Source organism: Archocentrus centrarchus, unplaced genomic scaffold (assembly GCF_007364275.1).
Source record: "Archocentrus centrarchus isolate MPI-CPG fArcCen1 unplaced genomic scaffold, fArcCen1 scaffold_24_ctg1, whole genome shotgun sequence".
Lineage (NCBI taxonomy): Eukaryota > Metazoa > Chordata > Actinopteri > Cichliformes > Cichlidae > Archocentrus > Archocentrus centrarchus.
The window spans coordinates 1553037-1573465 of NW_022060254.1; the positions used below are offsets into that span (position 1 = coordinate 1553037).

General features: G+C 40.8%; 1 protein-coding gene across 2 annotated transcripts in view; it reads right to left on the reverse strand.

Moving 5' to 3' along the window:
* rap1gds1 (RAP1, GTP-GDP dissociation stimulator 1) overlaps positions 1-20429 on the reverse strand; it is a 53787-nt gene that overhangs the window by 14375 nt on the left and 18983 nt on the right. Inside the window, exons 5-7 of one of the 2 annotated variants that reach the window (XM_030723251.1) lie at positions 17539-17685; positions 2921-3049; positions 1881-2006 (exon numbers count right to left, since the gene is read on the reverse strand). In XM_030723251.1, the coding sequence (XP_030579111.1) occupies positions 1881-2006; positions 2921-3049; positions 17539-17685 (402 nt within the window). The remainder of the gene's footprint in view (positions 1-1880; positions 2007-2920; positions 3050-17538; positions 17686-20429) is intronic. The other variant, XM_030723252.1, reaches the window with a different exon arrangement.

Below are 20429 nucleotides of genomic sequence, written 5' to 3' on the forward strand. Positions count from 1 at the left end.
CTATGCTGCCTGAGTAAAGACAGGCTGCAAAGCTGTAATTTCCAAAGAGCAAACCAGCATCTGCAACTCCATGGATGACTCAAAGAATTTTGTTGCGACAATTTAGGCAAAAACGGCCGGGAGCACAAAGTGGCAGAAGTGGCAGCAATCACAGCATGGGCCAGTTAGCCTGCAAAATTTTCTGAATATTGTAGTAGAAATAACAATGTAGTAGCAGTAGTAGTAGTAGTAAAACCATGTTATTTGCTTCAAGTTGTCCTTGAAAGAAGGATATAAGTTAAAGTCAACAATATTGATAAATATACTGATTTTGACTGATACAGAGTAAGAATATAAACTTATTTCTATGTTTACATTTGGTTTTCCTCTCCAAGCAGTGCTCCAGTCAAAATATTCTTGGGCAAGAAAGACGAGTTGCTACTGATGCACTCATCGAAGTGCTAGTTGTATGAATGTGTGTAAGAATGGATGAATAAAGACATGCTGTATAAAGCACGTTGAGTGCTCAAGTAAAGTAGAAAAGCACTATTTAAGAACCGGTCCATTTCATCAACTTCTCTCCTCAGAAAGGGTCGATAGGCACTCAAACTCTGATGTTCAGGCTTTCTGCAACTTTATTACAAACCTGTCAACTCACTATTATTAATTTATTTTATATGCCAAGTGTTGTCTCTTAAGAACAGCATGTAGCATGTCAAAAAAAAAAAAAAAAGGTAGCCACAGAGCTTTTTCAGTAGAACGTTGTCCTGGAGCCTGACATTGTGGGAGCACTCAGTGTGCCTGGAATGGTGATAACAGTCAGTGAGATGCTCTGCTATCTGCTGCTGAAACACACACACACACACACACACGCGCGCTAACATGTCTGAAACTGAGCAGCTGAGAAATGCAGGAGCTGTCTGCCATGATGGTGCGGTTAGCAGCAGTCTGAAAAGAATGAGTCACACTGAGTATGATCTATATTTTTAAGAGAAAACAGTTTTTGTGTGTGTCTCTCACTCCTTCTGGAGATTGGTCATATGTACGGTATTGAAATCTGTGTGACTGGAGAGTTTATGTACACATGCGTTTATTGTGCGGAAGAACAAATTAAAATGCTCGAGGAAGGTGATTTTAAGGGCATTTTCAGCCTACGGAGTCCCCAATTTAACCCTCCGTAGCTGACGGACGCAGCAGCACGTCTAAATAACATCACTGATTTAAGAACACAGCTTTTCCTCAGTGTCAAAAGTGCAAACTTCAAACTATTTACAGTTTAAAAAATTGTTGTTAGTCCAAATAAAACCAGATATTATAAATAATTTATGTTGTGCTTTTTCCTGAATGTTATATTTGATATGAAATGATAAAAAATGGGATATTCACTAGCAGAAAGTTCTTGCAAGTAAAAAAAAAAAAATAGATAAATAATAACGACACCCCCTTTCCTATTAATGGAAAAATGCACCACATCAACCAATCAAGAAATTATGCTGCAATGTGCGGCAACAGGTGAAAGCTGTGGAAGTGAGAGTGCTGAAAGATAGACCACGGCATCGAGAGCAAGTTTTGAAATTTGAGAGATTTGTTACATTTAGCGTGTTTGGAGGTTATAGATAGTATGTAGTGTAGTGTGTTTAGTGTATAGTTTGTCTGGCTAGCATCTCCCATGTCAGTTAATAAACAAAAATGTCACATCTCCTGGCGGTGACTCTGCAATGATGCCTTCCCGTTTAAAAAAAAAATGCACTGGGTACTTTGTTAGTTTACTACAATAGTGGGTGAACATGATATTCATCTAAAGGCATGAAAACTGTGCAGCCTACAAAGGATTTAGCCTTATTACAGAGCTTAATAATAATTTAAATAGGAAAATTAATAAAGCAAATAAAAACCATTACCATTTTCTGCAAGTGGAGCCAGAACTTCAAAAATCATTTCCTTCTTCTCGTGCTCTGCCTGCTTCTGGAAAAGATGCACCAGCTCCTCAGCAATATTGGTAGAAGCAAACTGCTCTTTGCTGGACTCTACAAGACACAAGGGGTGTATCACAGGCATCAGAAATCTTATCTCAGTCCGCTAGACTCTGAGAGCATGCACCGATATCTGTAGTCAATAAAGTGACTGAGCTGAATGACCTTTGCAGGTATGTTTTAAGGTGTTTTAAGGTATCATCTTTTGCTTATAAGCTACCTATGAAGGGGCTAAAAAATTTATTTCAGTGGTTCACTTTTAGAATGTTTAAGTGATCATCCAGCAAGTCAGTGTATAACAGTACATAACTACTTTAGCCTATACTATTGCTAGTCAGTGATTGAACAGTGGTACTATGGACTGAGACTAAAAAAACTGGCAGACTGATGAAAGAAAAATGCAACAAAGTGCAACTGTGAAAGACTCAGCAAATGAAGCATGTGGCTTCAATGTCACCTGAAGATTTACTCCACTAGAGAGATGATAATCGATAAAACTGGTGCTATATTATTCATACTGAACAATATCTAACATTCCTATATTGTGTAATATCCAGTATTCATTCACTAGTGCAATATTCATCATCTTCATTATTATATGTATACACTTATTTACTTTTCTTACAATGTACAGATGCACCAATGTATGTATATATTTTTATACATTCTATTTTTTGTATATTTTATACATTGTTTATTTTCTGTATATTTCTTGATTATACTAGATTATAATATTTTTATTTTTATTTTAGAGAGTTTGATTTTCTGTTGCGTGGCACTGAACAGGAGTGGCCCTCCAAATCTCATTGTACATCCTGTGTAATGACAATAAAGGCATTCTATTCTATTCTATTCTGTTCTACATTTGAAAGCACGCCTTGTTATTATTCTTACAATATTCCAAACCCAGCAATGTACTACTATTCAAGTCTGTTAGCTTGGCTAAATATATATGTAAATAAACTCACCAAGCTCAGCCAAATTCCCGAAGGCAATTAGACACATTTCTGTCAGGGCTGTGTTGTGGGAATGGATGCCAAGCAGCTTCACCAGAGTGGGAATCACACCCATATTGATCAGCTGGGCTTGTAAGGAATCTGCAAAAAAACAGAAAAAACAAAACAGAAAGGCGGTTAAGCTGTTGTTCCAAACATAAAGTAGGTCTCTGGAGATCAAGAAAAGGCCTGTGACACACACTTCCTCATTGCTGAGACTGTATACTTTAATAACCAGTGGAGATTTTGTAAACTTTTGTAAACCTACAGGGACTCTTTCCTCCATCCATGAAGGGAGATGATACCAAAGTAAGACCAAAGAGAACTTAACTCCTTAAAGCAACTCCACTCCTGTTTTGTTTGGTGTTCTTTGGTGGTTTTGTTTGGTAAAAGCTTTTGAGAGGGTACAAACAAACCTATCAGGGCTGACGAGCTGAGTAACCATTACTTAGCGAGCCTAGCTTAGTTTGCTGATGCAAAGACCTCACAAAGCTTAAAGATATCTATTCAAAGAACTGCGTTTTCTAAAGCTAAAAGCTTTTTATACTCTGACAGTGAAGATTATAATGTTATGCAGCTAATAGACTATGATAAGTTCCTCAACTTTAGGCTTGCTGGCTCTCAAACTGAGCTTGTCAGACTGATCCAGGGTGGAGCCTAGGCACATTCTTACCTCTGTAATCTCTGAGTCTCTCGAAATTACAATCATTTTCTAAAGGTTACTTGCTCACTTTTGGCCATGCATTAATTATTTATTTTTAAAGTTGGTGAATTGCCACTTTATCATGGTGGAGGGTTTTTGTGTCCCAGTGATCCCAGAAGCTATGTTGTCCTTGGGCTTTTGCCACATGGTAGGTTCTGCAAAGGCAAATTGGTCCTGGGTGAGGGGCCAGATAAAAAAGTGATTCAGACATGGTCCCTCCCTCCTGTAGGCCTGCCACCTGCAGGAGGTGTCATAGAGGTTGGGTGCAGTATGTGTTGGACGGAGGCCCTGACGGAGCGATCCCAGGCTGTCGAGGCTGGCTACTGGGACATGGAATGTTACCTCTCTCGGGGAAGGAGCCTGAGCTCAACTTGGACTCAAGTCCACACACAGCCAAGGCTCTGGAACCAGTCTCCTGGAGAGGGACTGGACTATGTTCCAGTCTGGAGTTGATCAGGCTGGGGTGAATATCCTTGTATCCTCTTGGCTTGCTGTCTGTATATTGGAGTTTTCACCAGTAGATGAGAGGGTCGCTTGTCTGTGCCTTTAGGCCAGGGAACAGGTCCTCACTGTTGTTTGCGCTTATGTGCCAAATAACAGTTTAGAGTACCAAGCCTTCTTGAAGATGCTGGGTGGGGTGCTTGAGGGTTCTCTATCCAGTGACTCCGTTGTCGTACCGGGAGACTTCAACTCTCACATGGGCAACAACAGTTGATTTCATGGAGGGGCACAACTGGAAGGAATGGCCTGCCTGATATGAACTCGAGTGGTATTCTGTTATTGGACTTCTGTGCAAACCACAATTTGTCCATAACGAACACTGTGTTCAAACATAAGGATGTCCATAAGTGCACTTGCCACCAGGACACACTTAATTGCAGATCAATGATCGATTTTGTAATTGTGTCATCAGATCTGCAGCCTGCTGATCTTGATACTCAAGTGAACAGAGGAGCTGAGCTGTCAACTACTCAACACCTGCTGGTGATTTGGATCAGACCTGGTGCACCTAAATGTATAGCGAGAGTGCACTGGGAACACCTGGCTGAGGCCACAGTCTGTGAGACCTTCAACTCGCACCTCTGGCAGACCTTCAATAGCATTCCAAGAGAGGCTGAGGACATTGTGTCCAAATAGACCTCTATTGTTGTGGCTGCTGCATGGCACTGTGGCTGTAACGTGGTTAGTACCTGTCATTGTGGTAATCCCCGAACCAGATGGTGGACACTGGTTGTAAAGGGAGCCATCAAGCTTAAGAAGGAGTCCTAACGGGCTTGATTAGCCTGAGGGACTTTGGAGGCAGCTGATATGTACTGCCATGTCAAGCGTAATGCAGCTTGGGCCGTGGCTGAAGCAAAAGCTCAGGTGTGGGAGGAGTTTGGTGAGGCTATGGAAAAAGACTTTTGGACTGCCTGGAAGCGATTCTGGCAAACAGTCAGGCAACTCAGGAGGGGACAGCAGTGCTCACGGTATCCAGCAGGGGCTGCTGCAGGACATCGGTTTCTGGCCCATTGTTACGGGCCATTCAGTCCCCGTACAACTGCAGCAAGAGCTTAATCTGATTTACCGGTAATAAGTCTGACTTGTTTCTGGTGTGTGTTGACTTTGCCAGGGCTGCCCTTTGTCACCAACTGTATTCATAATTATTATGGACAGAATTTGGGGTGGCTGTAGCTCAGTAGGTAGAGCAGGTCACCTACTGATCGGAAGGTCAGCGGTTCGAATCCTGGCTACTCCAGGCTACATGCCAATGTATCCTTGGGCAAGATACTTAACCCCAAGTTGCTCTCCGACCGTTCTGTCGGAGTATGAATGCGTGTGAATGTTAGTTAATTAAAAAAAAGCACTTAGCTTTGTAAAAATGGAAGTGCTTGTATGAATGGGAGTGCATGGGTGAATGCAAAAACAGGTTGTATAAGCGCTTTGAGTGCTCATACTGAGTAGAAAAGCGCTATATAAGAACTAGTCCAATTTCTAGGTGTAACCAAATGGCAGAAGGCTTCCGCCTTGGTGGCCTCAGAATCTTATCTCTGCTTTTTGTGGATTTTGTGGTCTTGTTGGTGGCTTCCAGCTTGCACTGAAGTGGTTCATAGCTGGTATATGGCCTCTCCCTTAGAGATAGGGTGACAAGTGCAGTCATTCCAGAAGGGATCAGAGTAGAGCCCCTCTACATAAAATGGAGCCAATTGAGGCGGTCTGGGCATCTGACTAGCAGATCCCAGGGTAGACCAAGGACATTGTGGAGTAAGTATATCTCTCGACTGGCCTGGGAACAACTCTCCCTACCCCAGGACATGCTGGAGGAGGAGTTTGGGGAGAGGGAGGATTTCTCTGCTTAGGCAGTTGCCCCCCATGACCTGGCCCCGGATAAGCGAAAGAGGGAGGTAGAGATTGAGGGAGGATGAATGGATAGATGGGAGGATGGATGGATGGATTAAAAGAGAATCAGAATTCAAATAGATAAAAAAAAAGAGAGATAGATGAGCAGAACAGAAGGAAGGAGGAAAAAGCCCAGTCATAATCTTACCAGATTCTCAGTAAATATAAATCAGAATGTGCAAAAGCGGCAGAAGTGGGACTTTCCAAGCTGTTAAGTAGAAAGAAAAATCTTTAATGCCTTACCACTGACTTCATTCAGAAATTATTGACCTATCAAAACTATGTAAACTTTGGTATATATGTTGACTAAAATGTGTTAATATCATTTTTTTTTTTTTAATTTTCATGTCATTATCATTTAAAACAAGAAAAACTAACTAAACCTACCTGGCAGTATGTGAAAAAGTATTGCCCCTAAACCTAACTGGTTGTGCCACCCTCGTAGCAAGAACTGCCATCAAGCACACATTGGAGGATTTTTGAGCATGAAAGGCCATCAAGATGTTTTTTAGCAAATACCTTCTTTAGGTCAATAGTGGTTTTCGCCTTGGAACTCTCCATAGATGCCATTTTTGCCCAGTCTGGTTGTTATTGTTGAATCAGGAACACTGACCTTAACTGAGTGAGGTCTGCAGTGCTTTAGATGCTGTTCTTTGATTTTTCCCCTGGATGAGTCTTTAGTTCGCCAGCCACTCCTGGGAAGTTTCACTACTGTTCCAAGTTTTCTCTATTTGTGGATAATGGCTCTCCCCATGGTTTACTGAAGTCCCAAAGTCTTTGGGACTCCAAAGCCATCTATCAGTCTGACCATTCCAGACCGACAGATGTCTGTTACTGTTTCTCATCTGTTCTTGAGGGTTTTGGTTTTTAGCACGATGTGTTGGCTTTTTGAGTTCTTTCAGCCTATTTCACTTTGTCAGACAGGTTCTACTTAAATCATTTCCTGATTCAACAGGTCTGGTAGTAATCAAGCCAGGTTGTGGATAGTGACATTAAACGCAGATTTCTAAAAAAAAAAAAAAAAAAAAAAAAAAAAAAAAAAAAAAAAAAATGTGGTTAATCAGTTAATTCATAATTTAATAAGGAGGGGCAATAATTTTTTCACACACGGCCAGGTAGGTTTGGATAGCCTTTTTCTTTTAATAACTTAAATCATCATTTAAAAAGTACATTTTTTCATTTACTCAAGTTATCCTTGCCTAATATTAAAATTTATTTCATGATCTGAAACATGCAAGTGTGACAATATGTCAAAATATTGTTTAAAACTAAAAATTATATTATTTCTTAGGCAAATTAATAGAATATTTTAATATAAACTGAATTATTATTTTGTTTGGCATCTTTTGGCCTTGATAAGAGCTTGTATTCTTGCCAATATAGTTTTTTATGTACTTTGACAGTCTCGTTATTGAGTTCCAAAATGTTTGTAGTTATTAGATTAAACTTTTATGTGATCTCTCTTTGAAGCCACTAAATCCCAAATCATAAACTCAAGTGACTTTTATAGAACACATTTAAACTCTATACTCAAAGTGCTTTATACAGCATCTCTCATTCACATACATTCATACAAGCACTTCATATATTTAAAACAAATGTTTCTGTTCAGGAATGCAAGTAAATACCTGTAATTTGGTATCTTAATCAAAAAATAACATGCTTTACTATTCTTTTCTGCTTTTTTTGTGAATCTATAAATTTAAAAAATCATGGATAATTATATTTTAGCATTAAAAATATTATTTTTTTAATATATTTAATCTGCATACCAGCAGATTAACCATTACAGAAACATAAAAAATTATTTTGGTAATTATAAACACTTAATTTTACGCAGCTGTGGCATACACCTTACACTGGGAGATGGTCTTACGGGCCTTTAAGATACCAGTAATTAAAACATTACTTTAAAAGCCATCACTTGACCCAGTTATATTATGGGCCAATCTCCAGTGGACTCATCTCTGTGCTTGCCCTGTTGGACCTCAGTGCAGCATTTGATACTGTTGACCATAACATTTTGTTACAGACGTTAAAGTATAGCATAGGTATTAAAGGTACTGCGCTGCAGTGGTTTGAATCATTTCTATCTAATAGATTCCAATTTGTTCATGTAAATGGGGAATCTTCTTAAGACAGCCTTTAAATTATGGTTCAACAGAATTATTTTAAAAAACAAACTGATGAAACTGGCCTCGACAAAAATGATGGTACCCTTAATATTTTGTTGCACAACCTTTTGAGGCAATCACTGCAATTAATTGATTTCTGTAACTCTCAATGAGACTTCTGCAGCTGTCACCAAGCATTTTGGCACATTCATTGTGAGCAAACTGCTCGAGCTGTCTCAGGTTTGAAGGGTACCTTCTCCAGACTGGATGCTTTAGCTCCATATACAGATGTTCAATAGGATTTAGATCAGGGCTTATAGAAGGCCGCTTCAGGATAGTCCAGTGTTTTGTTCTTAGCCATTCTTGGATGTTTTTAGCGGTGTTGGGTCATTATCCTGTTGGAGGACCAGTGACCTGCACCTGAGACAAAGTTTTCTGACAATGACTCCAGAATGCCTTGATAGTCTTGAGATTACCTTAAGAGTAAACCTGCACAGATTCAAGACACCCTGTGCCAGATGCAGCAAAGCAGCTCCAGAACATAACCGAGCCTCCTCCATGTTTCACAGTAGGCACAGTGTCATTTTCTTTGAATGCTTCATTTTTGTGTGTGTAAACACAGAGCTGCCAAAACGCTCCAGTTTTGTCTCATCTGTCCCAAGGCCCTTTTCTCCAGAAGCTTTGTGACTTGTCAATATGCATTTTGGCAAATTCCAGTCTCACTTTTTTATAATTTGCTTTCACCAAGATGGCTGTAGCTCAGTAGGTAGAGCAGGTCACCTACTGATCGGAAGGTCAGCGGTTCGATTCCTGGCTACTCCAGGCTACATGCCAATGTATCCTTGGGCAAGATACTTAACCCCAAGTTGCTCTCCGACCATCCTGTCGGAGTATGAATGTGTGTGAATGCTAGTTAATTAAAAGCACTTAGCTTAGTATAAACATGGAAGTGCTTGTATGAATGTGAGTGCATGGGTAAATGTAAACATGTTGTGTAAGCGCTATGAGTGCTCTGACTGAGTAGAAAAGCGCTATATAAGAGCTAGTCCATTTACCATTTACCATTAAGTCCACTTTGGCTCAAAGTGTGACGGATGGTGCAATCAGACACTGATGTACCTTTACCCTTGGAGTTCACCTGTAATCTCTTTGAAAGTCATTCTGGGCTCTTTGGTTATCATTTGTATTCTCCATCTCTTCAATTTGTCATCAGTTTTCTTCTTGCGGCCACGTTCAGGAAAGTTAGCTACAGTACAATAATATGTGCAACTGTAGTCACAGGAACATCAAGCTGTTTGGAGATGGTCTTACAGCCTTTACCTTGAACGTGCTTGTCAATAACTGTCTCATATCTGATACAACTCTCTCTGGTCCATGTTCAGTGTGGTACACACCGTGATACCAAACAGCACAGTCACTACTTTTCACCCTTTAAATAGGCAGACTAACTAGATGACACCTGTCATACTAATTATAGGACACACCTTAGTTTTCAATCTTTTCTAGGGGTATCTCCTAGGCCAGTTTCATTAATGTGTTTTTTAAGATGAATCTGTTGAAGCACAATTTAAAACGTCTGATCAAACATCTGATTTTCATTCGTTTATTTACGTTAGTTAATTAGCTACTATTGAAGCTGGAAATCCAGAAGCTACAGTACAATGGAAACTATAGTGAGAAGCATAGAAATGTTGAGCCAGCCCTAGTAGAAGAGACCCGTAGAACTGAACCAGATGATGCCCAGTCACCTGCAATGTCAGGTGCATCTACTGAGCTAAAGACTGTGGCTAGACTCAAGTTACCCAATCAAAAGTATGACTTCCCTGGCTCACTGACAGAATCCCATCAGAGGAGAGGGTTGCAGATGTGAACAGTGCTCTACACACCAGCCCAACTACCAGCATTACTGAAACCAGTGAGCTCATATACACCACTATCACAGTAATCCTAGAGGCACTTGGGTACAAGATCAAGGTTGCAGATAGAGGAAGAAGGTAGGAAGCTAAAAATTAATGAAGCCTGGAAGGATGTTTAGTCAGTTAGCTGAGGTACAGAATGGAGTCATGACAGACAGGTCCTGGATGAAAAAGAGAAACAACAAGGTGTCCATAACTCAGGCTCCAGAAACTGCCAAACAAAAGGTCACAGTTCTGGCAACTAGGCTGCAAAGATATACCAGAGAAACAGAGGCCAAGAGAAAAAAATGGCCTGTTCTCCAAAGATCCATCCAGGGTATTCTGTCAGCTGCAAGGGAACAACAGCACAAGGATTGTTTTTTAGGAGTTGGGCCCCTTAGTTTCAGTGAAAGGAACTCCTAATGTTTCAGCCTTCCAAGACATTTTGGACAATTTCACGCTCCCAGTTTGGGGATGGCTCCTTCCTGTTCTAACATAAATGCACACCAGTTCACAAAACAAGTTCCATAAAGACATGGATGAACAGCTTTGGTGTGAAAGAACTTGACTGGCCTGCACAGAGTCCTGATCCCAACCTGATAAAACACCTTTGGGATGGATTAGAGTGAGGACTGCGAGCCAGGCCTTGTCGTCCAACATTAGTGTCCGATCTAACAAAAGCACTTCTGGAAGAATTGTCAAAAATTCCCATAAACACACTCCTAAACCTTGTGGAAAGCCTTCCCAGAAAAGTTGAATCTGTTATAGCAGCAAGGGGTGGGCCAACATTATATAAGACTGTCGGATGTCACTCAAGTTCATATGCGTGTGAATGCAGATGAGCAAATACTTTTGACAAAGTGTACATCCCAGATTTCAGATGAATTTTTATGAGCTCTGGTTAATGCAAGGTCAGTCTGAAATAAGGCCTTCATTTTAAATGACTTGTTTTTACTTTTTTGTTTTTATAAACTTCTCAAAGCCTGGACTTCTCATTCTTAGTGAAAACCTGGTTTTATTCTCAGATCTATGCCCTGCAGACCATAGCTTTTTAAACCAACCATGGGCTATCTGACGAGGCAGAGGAGTTGAGGTTGTTTTTAAAAATGGATTTAAATGCTTATCTGTCACCACTGAACTCTATACTATGTTTGAATTGTTTATTTTTTAGTATTGACACTACAATCCCACTGTTTTGTGCTCTCATCTACAGGCCACCAAAAATAAACAAAGGCTTTATTATGGGAATTTCAGATCTTTCAGAACCAACTGTGGGAATCTTTACTGTATTTAACATGTAAATGGCCCCACTTATAACCATGGGCATACCCTCAGTCTTGCTTTGAAGCATGGTTTTAATATAAATCATGTTGGCACTATGGAAACTGTTCCTCTCTGACCATAAATCTATCAATTCTAACTCACTTGTACCCTTTCAATCTGTGGTACCTACAACTGCAGAATCTTTCTGTAGGAAATTTGGCCCTTCCACAGTTACTCATTTTGCATTTGCCTCAAGATGATTAAGGTCTGCTTCTTAATCACTTCTGATAATCCCACCTTCAAAGCTTATTTCAAAAGGAGCTTGTGCCTTTGGTACTGCTGAATCAGAAATCTGCAGACATACCATTTCTATCAAGCTTTTGGAACCTGTTGATTTCTAGAACTGTGACTGGAGTATCGATGGCTGTTGGGTTATTTCATGCAAACATTGTGAATGCCTGCTTTAGGAACCTGTTGATTCTGTTTTATTTAAGTGCAAAGCACTTTGGCTTTAAATTTGCTATAGAAATAAAATAAACTTACTATAACTGAGGCTCTAGAAACTTCCAAACAACTCTGGCCACTAGTTTGAAGAGATATACCAGAGAAACAGAGGTCAAGAGAATAAAGGGCCTGTTCTCCAAGGACCAATCCAGGGTGTACTCTCAGCTGCAAAGGGAAAATAGCACAAGGGCAGACCCATCCAGAGCTGAAACTGAGCAATAGTGGAACTCTCAATCAGGGAGGAAGATGTGTCACACAACAACACCACCACCAAGTGTCTGGTGGATCTAAGAGCAGACCACAGCAAACTTACAGAATAAGAACCTGTCAACATCACCAAAACAATGATCCAACAACGAATCTCCAGAATGAACAGCTGGACATTACCAAAACCCGATATGATTGACGCCTACTGGATGAAAAAGCTAGCAACACTCCGTGGACATCATAAATAAGCACAGCACAAATAAGGTTTCTAACAGCAGGTACTCATCCAGACTGGATAACAAAGGGCAGAACAATATTGATCACGAAGGATCCCCACAAGGGTACAACACCATCGAACTAGCAGCTGATTATCTCTCTCCATAACCTGGAAGCTCCTCTTAGGTATCATAGCAACCAAGTTGAGTAGGTGCATGAGTCAATACATGAGGACAGCTCAAAAGGGTACTGGAAACAATACTAGAGGGTCAAAGCACCAGCTTGTGGTTGATAGAGCAGTACACCAGGACTCTAAGTCCAGGTGGACCAACTTGAACACCCCCCCTGGATTGACTACAAGAAAATCTATGACAGTGCCCCACACATGGATACTGGAGTGCTTGTCATTGTACCAGACTAATAACGCTGATCAGAAACTCAAGACAATTACACAAGTTACCATCAGGGTAATCCACTCCCTGCTGCTGTTCTGCATAAACCTCAACCCTCTGGGTCAGCTCATCACAAAGAGTGGATCCAGATATAGATTCAGGAGTGGAATGACCGGCAGCACGGTGGTTAGCACTGCTGCCTCATAGTTAGAATACCATCTGGAAGGCCTGGGTTTGATTCCACCTTGGCCCAGGGCCCTCCCTCTCTGTCTGTGTGGAGTTTGCATGTTCTTCCCGTGTCTGTGTGGGTTTTCTCTGGGTACTCTGGTTTTCTCCCATAGTCCAAAGACATGCACTTACTGGGGTTAGGTTAATTGGAAACTCTAAATTGCCCATAGGTGTGAATGAAAGCATGAGTGTGAATGGTTGTCTGTGTCTCTGTGGTCGCCCTGCGACAAGCTGGCGACCTGTACAGGGTGTACCCTGCCTCTCGCCCTGTGTTAGTTGGGATAGGTTCCCCCCCCCCCCGCGACCCTGAACAGGATAAGTGGAAGAGAATGGATGGGTGGAGTGGAATGACTATCTGCCACCTCCTGTCAATAGACTGGTATATACTTATTTAGAGTTTTTCTACTCAAATTGAGCCCTTAAAGCGCTTTCTTACTACAAGCCTGATTCACCCATTCACATACACATACATACAAGTGCTTGTATGAATTTTCTTGTCTGGAATTTGCAGCTGCCCACATGGATAAGCCAAATGCATTCTGGAGAATGTTTTATCTGACCATAAAACCCAAGATTGAGCTATTTGGTCACAATGAAAAGAGGTATATTTGGAGGAGTCAAGGTAAGAACACTAGCATCATGCTCCCGGGCTGTTTTGCTGCCAGTGGTATTGGTACACCGGACAAAGTGGATGGAATAATAAAAAGGAGGACTACCTCCAAATTCTTCCAACTTCACCTCAAATCACCAGCTGGATGGTTGAAACACAAGCGGGGGGTTCCAGCAAAATAATGATACCAAACACACATAAAACTAGTTTTGGAATAGATAAAGTAGGCTAACATTAAGCTTCTGAATGGCCTTCTCAGAGTTCTGACCTCAAGCCTATTGAAAATATGTGGACTAAGCTAAAAAGCCAGGTCTTAAATAAATAAATAACCACCTATCTATCTAAAAGGTGAGACACTTAAGGATACAAGAAAAAGGATGCACATGTGGAGGGATACACTGGAGGTAAATATCACTTAAATGATGACTCTTAACTGTGTATATTTAGAGTAAATAGCATAGTAATTTAAATAGGTTCAAGTATTGCAGATATGCTGACCAGCAGAACTACAAACATAAATATATTTCACTGGAATTTAATGTGAAAGACCAACACAAAGTGGTATACAATTGTGAAGTGGAAAGAAAATTATACATGATTCAAAACATTTTTTACAAATAAAAAACTGAAAAGTGTGGTGTGCAAAAGTATTCAGCCCCCTTTTCTCTGAGTGCAACCAATTGCATTCAGAAGTTACCTGATGACTGCTAATGACTAAAAAGAGTCCACCTGTGTGTAATCTTATCTCAGTACAAATACAGCTGCTCCGTGACGGCCTCAGAGGTTGGTTAAGAGAATATTGGGGAGTAAACAGCATCATGAAGTCCAAAGAACACAGCAGACAGGTCAGGAATAAGGTTGTGGAGAAGTTTAAAGCAGGCTTAGGCTATAAAAAGATTTCCCAAGCTTTGAACATCTCACGGAGCACTGTTCAATCCATTATCCGGAAATGGAAAGAGAATGGCACAACTAAACCTACCAAGACAAGGCCGTCCACCTAAACTTACAGGCCGAACAAGGAGAGCACTGATCAGAGATGCAGCGAAGAGGCCCATGATGACTCTGGACAAAATGCAGAGATCCACAGCTCAGGTGGGGGAATCTGTCCACAGGACAGCTATTAGTCTGCACTGCACAAATGTGGTCTTTATGGAAGAGTGGCAAGAAGAAAGACATTGTTAAAAGAAAACCATAAAAAAGTCCCGTTTGCCAGAAGCCATGTTGGGCACACAGCAAACATGTGGAACAAGGTGGAACATGTGGAACAGATGAGACCAAAATTTAACTTTTGGGCGAAAATGCAAAACGCTATGTGTGGCAGAGAATTAACACTGCACAACACTCTGAACACACCATCCCACCGTCAAATATGATGGTGGCAGCATCATGCTCTGGGGCTGCTTCTCTTCAGCAGGGACAGGGAAGTTGGTCAGAGTTGATGGGAAGATGGATGGAGCCAAATACAGGGCAATCTTGGAAGAAAACCTGTTGGAGTCTGCAAAAGACTTGAGACTGGGGCAGAGGTTCACATTCCAGCAGGACAACAACCCTAAACATAAAGCCAGGGCTACAATGGAATGGTTTAAAACCAAACATATTCATGTGTTAGAATGGCCCAGTCAAAGTCCAGACCTAAACCCAATCGAGAATTTGTGGCAAGATCTGAAAACTGCTGTTCACAAACACTCCATATAATCTGACTGAGCTTGAGCTATTTTACAAATAAGAATGGGCAAAAATTTCAGTCACTAGATGTGCAAAACTGGTGGAGACAAACCCTAAAGGACTTGCAGCTGTAATTGCAGCAAAAGGTGGTTCCACAAAGTATTGACTCAGGGGGGCTGGATACTTTTGCACACCGCACTTTTCAGTTTATTTGTAAAAAATGTTTTGAATCATGTATAATTTTCTTTCCACTTCACAATTGCATACCACTTTGTGTTGGTCTGTCACAATAAATTCCAGTTTAATATATTTATGTTTGTGGTTGTAATGTGACAAAATATGGAAAAGTTCAAGGGGTATGAATACTTTTGAAGTCACTGTGTGTGTGTGTGTGTGTGTGTGTGTGTGTGTGTGTGTGTGTGTGTGTGTGTGTGTGTGTGTGTGTGTGTAATTTTTTTCTTTTTAATTAAACTGTTGGGGTGGCTGTAGCTCAGGAGGTAAGGCAGGTCACCTTCTACTCATAATATTGGTAGTTTGCTCCCTGGCACTCCCTAAAATTATTGTAGGGTATTTAACTTACAATATAAAGCACCTTGAGGAGACTGTTTGTTGTGATATGGCGCTATATAAATAAATAAGTTGAACTGAATTGGCTGCTCCAGTCCTTGGACAAGAACCTCAAGTTTCTCTCTGATGCATTCATTGGAGTGTGAATGTGTGTGAATGTTAGACAGAAAGCCCTTAAGTAGAAGAAGTGTAGAAGAAAGTGCCTGTGTCAAGGGGTGAATGAGACATGTTGTATAAAGCACTTTGAGTGCTCAAGTAGAGTAGGAAAGTGCTATATAAGACCAGTTGAAAATGATTAGCCTGCGCCCAAGTGGAACACTTCAGCAAGTACAGAGACGGGGTTTGGACTAAGTTAGACTAGCTTAGCATAAAGAATGAAAGGAGATGAAAGCAGCTAGCTACTAACATCACCACAACTAAATCCTATAAATCAAAGAAGCTGTAACAGCAGCCTATTTATCTGATTCCATTTAACATTGCATAATAAACCAAAATATAGTAAATTTTGATTTTTCCCAAGGATGATGCCAGTATGAAAAATGGACGTAGCTACCATGATATCACCTATTGGCTTGTGAAGTTCCATTATGAAGCCTGCTACGATGATGATGATGATGGGTATTCCAATACAGGAAGTGCCATGAGCAGCTAATTGGATTGGTAAAACACCTGGATTATAACGTTTTTGTTGTGTGCATTTTTTTTACATGATTTCTGCAAACCCAGCACTAGAGGAAAGAAACAGCACTGTGGGACATGTTGAATGCATGATCTAAGTGTAACTCCTCTGGTTTTATATGCAAAAAGAATTAATGCCCTCTTATTTGACTGCACTTCTACTGGCATTAAAAAAAAATACGCTCCAGCCAATCATAAAGGGTTAAAACACAGACAACTTCAATTTTAGATTTTTATTTTTTGTTTGTTTTTTTTTTTTTTGTTTTTTTTTGGGGTACAATAACTAGTGAACCGAACCGTGGCTTTTTTACTGCGGTTAACTGTTAACCGTTACAGTTACTCCTCTATATGTCACCAGAAGCAACCAAAAAATATCACTTCCTAATTGGCCATTAAAAAGATTTCATGTTTAAGACACCTCTGCACTTCACTTTTGAGAAAGCTACGTCCATCTTTTATACCAACTATGATCAGCGACCATGCCTGCTTCGAAATAAAAGCAATCCATCAAACACATTTATGCTATATTGTAATACGACCCAGAAAACCAGAAAGGTCAGCCTCGTGGCATCACTAAAAAAAAGTCTGAGGATACCTAAAGTCATCAGGCAGGTAATCTGGCAGGAATACATGTCAAATCTTATATAAAGTCTTGTCTTTATTGCTACTGAAATATTTCAGTGGACAAATGACAATTTTCTGGTATTAGGATTCATCCCAAAGGGGAACATGATAGCCTGTGCAAAAGGTCAAAAACAAAACTCAAAGTCGAGCTATTACAGTCTGGACGACAGTTACTGACCGACAGGCACACTCCCCTAGAGGCATGGCACTAGCATGGCAAAAAAGCAAAGAGAAATACAAGTTTCTGATTACATTCTATCTGCTGAGTCTATTAACAGCGCAAACTGGGGCAAAGAGATGGGAGGAATTGACTGCTAGGCTTAAAGGGTGGCTCATAGCAAGTAATAATGGCACATTACCTTAGAGGTGAAGTTGGAAAAGCAACAAAGAAGATGGTGGAAAGCACAAGAGAAAGGCCAGTTAAAACCAGAGAGGAAAAGAATCTTCTGGTTAAGTCAAATGCTACTATCTGTGTATTAAAAATAGCACATCCACTGATTAGTTGAGATGAATTAACAGTGGTTCTTTGGGGAAGATGGTCATTACCATTATCATTGCTATAGTTCATCAGCATGCCACAAAAGACAGTCAAGAGCTTCTCATTTTCCGGCTCAGTATTTTGGGAGAGGGATTTAATGTGTTCAGCTACTATCTGAGCCCCTCCTGCCAGGTCAACTGCACTCCTGCCCTCATCTGCAAAACAAAGAGGCCAGGACACAAATCAACCACAAAGAAAAGAATTAAAGTCAAGCAAAAACAACCATAACCTGAATATTACATATAAAAGCAATGTTAAGTAAGCAGCAGAACATATACAAACTAATGTAAACCAAGGTTGTAAAAGGATACAGTGCTGAACGGAACAACTAGAAAGGAAAGAAATTATGACAGCTAGATGAAATTAAGCAAATAAAAGTCCAGAGTGGACTTTGAGATACTCTGTAGGTCTCTGGAGCTTAAAAAAAGGTGACAGAACTTCTTTTTGTTTCTTGAAGATGTTTCACCTCTAATCCGAAAGACTTCTTCAGTTCTCTGTAGGTACAGTGTTTCTTTGTATGCTTCATTTTTGCATGTGTGAACATAGAGCTGATGTGACTTGCCAAAAAGCTCCAGTTTTGTCTCCTCTGTCGAAAGGACATTCTCCCAGAAGCTTTGTGGCTTGTCAATATGCATTTTGGTAAATTCCAGTCTCGCTTTTTTTATGATTTGCTGTCAACAGCGGTGTCTTCCCCGGTCGTCTTTCATTAAGTCCACTTTGGCTCAAAGAGTGAAAGATGGTACAATATGACACTGATGTACCTAGATCTTGGAGTTCGCCTATAATCTCTTTGAAAGTTGTTCCGGGCTCTTTGATTACCATTCATATTATCTGTCTCTTCAATTTATCATCAATTTTCCTCTTGCAGCCACATCCTGGGAGGTTAGCTACAGGCCCGTGGACCCTGAACCACCACTGAATAATATGCGCAACCATAGTCACAGGAACATCAAACTGCTTGGAGATGGTCTTACAACCTTTACCTTGAATATGCTTGTCAATAACTGTCTCTCTCATATCTGAGACAACTCTCTCTGGTCCATGTTCAGTGTGGTACACACCATGACACCAAACAACACAGTAACTACTTTTCACCCTTTAAATAGGCAGACTAACTGTCTTTATTATTACTTTTCCAGTTTCAAGTTATTTCAGTGGCCACTGTGGGTTTTTCCCTTCTTTAACAGAAGGATACCAGCAATTTTGTCCACATCTGTAACATTCTCCACAGCTTTTACAAGCCCTTTCACATCTGTCACATGTGCTCAGGCTGAACCTGCTTTCATCTGTGAAAAGCACAGGGCGCCAATGGTGGGCTACCAATTCTGGTATTCAAGGGCAAATGCCAATCAGGCTCCATGGTGCCAGACAGTGAGCACAGGCCCCCTAGAGGACATCGGGCCCTCAGGCCACCCTCATGAAGTCTGTTTCTCATTGTTTGGTCAGAGACATTCATACCAGTGGCCTTTTTGAGGTCATTCTGTAGCTCTGGCAGTGCTTATCCTGTTCCTCCTTGCACAAAGGAGAGGATACCGGTCTTGCTGATGGGTTAAGGACCTATGGCCCTGTCCAGCTCTCCTAAAGTAACTGCGTATCTCCTGGAATGTGGGGTGGCTGTAGCTCAGAAGGTAGAGCAGGTCTCCGGGCTGCATGCCAAAGTATCTTTGGGCAAGATACTGAACCCCAAGTTGCTCTCCAAGGCAAGCGTTGGAATATGAATGTGTATGAATGGTAGACGATAAAAAGCACCTAGCTTAGTTACACATGGAAGTGCTTGTGTGAATGGGTGAATGTAAACGTGTTGTATAAGCGCTTTGAGTGTTTGGTGAGAGTAGAAAAGCACTATATAAGAACTAGTCCATTTACCATCCATGTTATTGAGACTGTGCTGGGAGACACAGCAAACCTACTGGCAATGCCACATATTGATATGCCATCCTGGAGGAGTTGGACTACCTGTGCAACCTTTGTAGGGTTGTAGGTATCAACTCATGTTACCAGTAGTGACACTGACACTAGCCAAATGCAAAACTAGTGAAAACCATTCCTGTTTCACTCTAGTGCACCTGTTGGTAATTTCATTAACGCCAAAGCAGCTGAAACTGATTAACAACCCTCTCTGCTACTTATCTGATATACAGTGGTGTGAAAAAGTGTTTGCCCCCTGCCTCATTTCCTGTTTTTTTGCATGTTTGTCACACTTAAGTGTTTCGGAACATCAAACCAATTTAAACAATAGTCAAGGACAACACAAGTAAACACAAAATGCAAGTTGTAAATGAAGGTGTTTATTAGTAAAGGTGAAAAAAAATCCAAACCATCATGGCCCTGTGTGAAAAAGTGATTGCCCCCTAAACCTAATAACTGGTTGGGCCACCCTTAGCAGCTACAACTGCAACCAAGCGTCTGCGATAACTTGCAATGAGGCTTTTACAGCGTTCTGGAGGAATTTTGGCCCACTCATCTTTGCAGAATTGTCCTAATTCAGTTACATTAGAGAGTTTTCGAGCATGAACAGCCTTTTTAAGGTCATACCACAACATCTCAATAGGATTCAGGTCAGGACTTTGGCTAGGCCACTCCAAAGTCTTCATTTTGTTTTTCTTCAGCCATTCAGTGGTGGACTTGCTGGTGTGTTTAGGATCATTGTCCTGCTGCAGAACCCAAGTACGTTTAAGCTTGAGTACACGAACAGATGGTCTGACATTCTCCCTCAGGATCTCTTGGTAGACAGCAGAATTCATTGTTCCATTTATCACAGCAAGTCTTCCAGGTCCTGACGCAGCAAAACAGCCCCAGACCATGACACTACCACCACCGTATTTTACTGTTGGTATAATGTTCTTTTTCTAAAATGCAGTGTTCCTTTTACGCCAGATGTAATGGGACACACACCTTC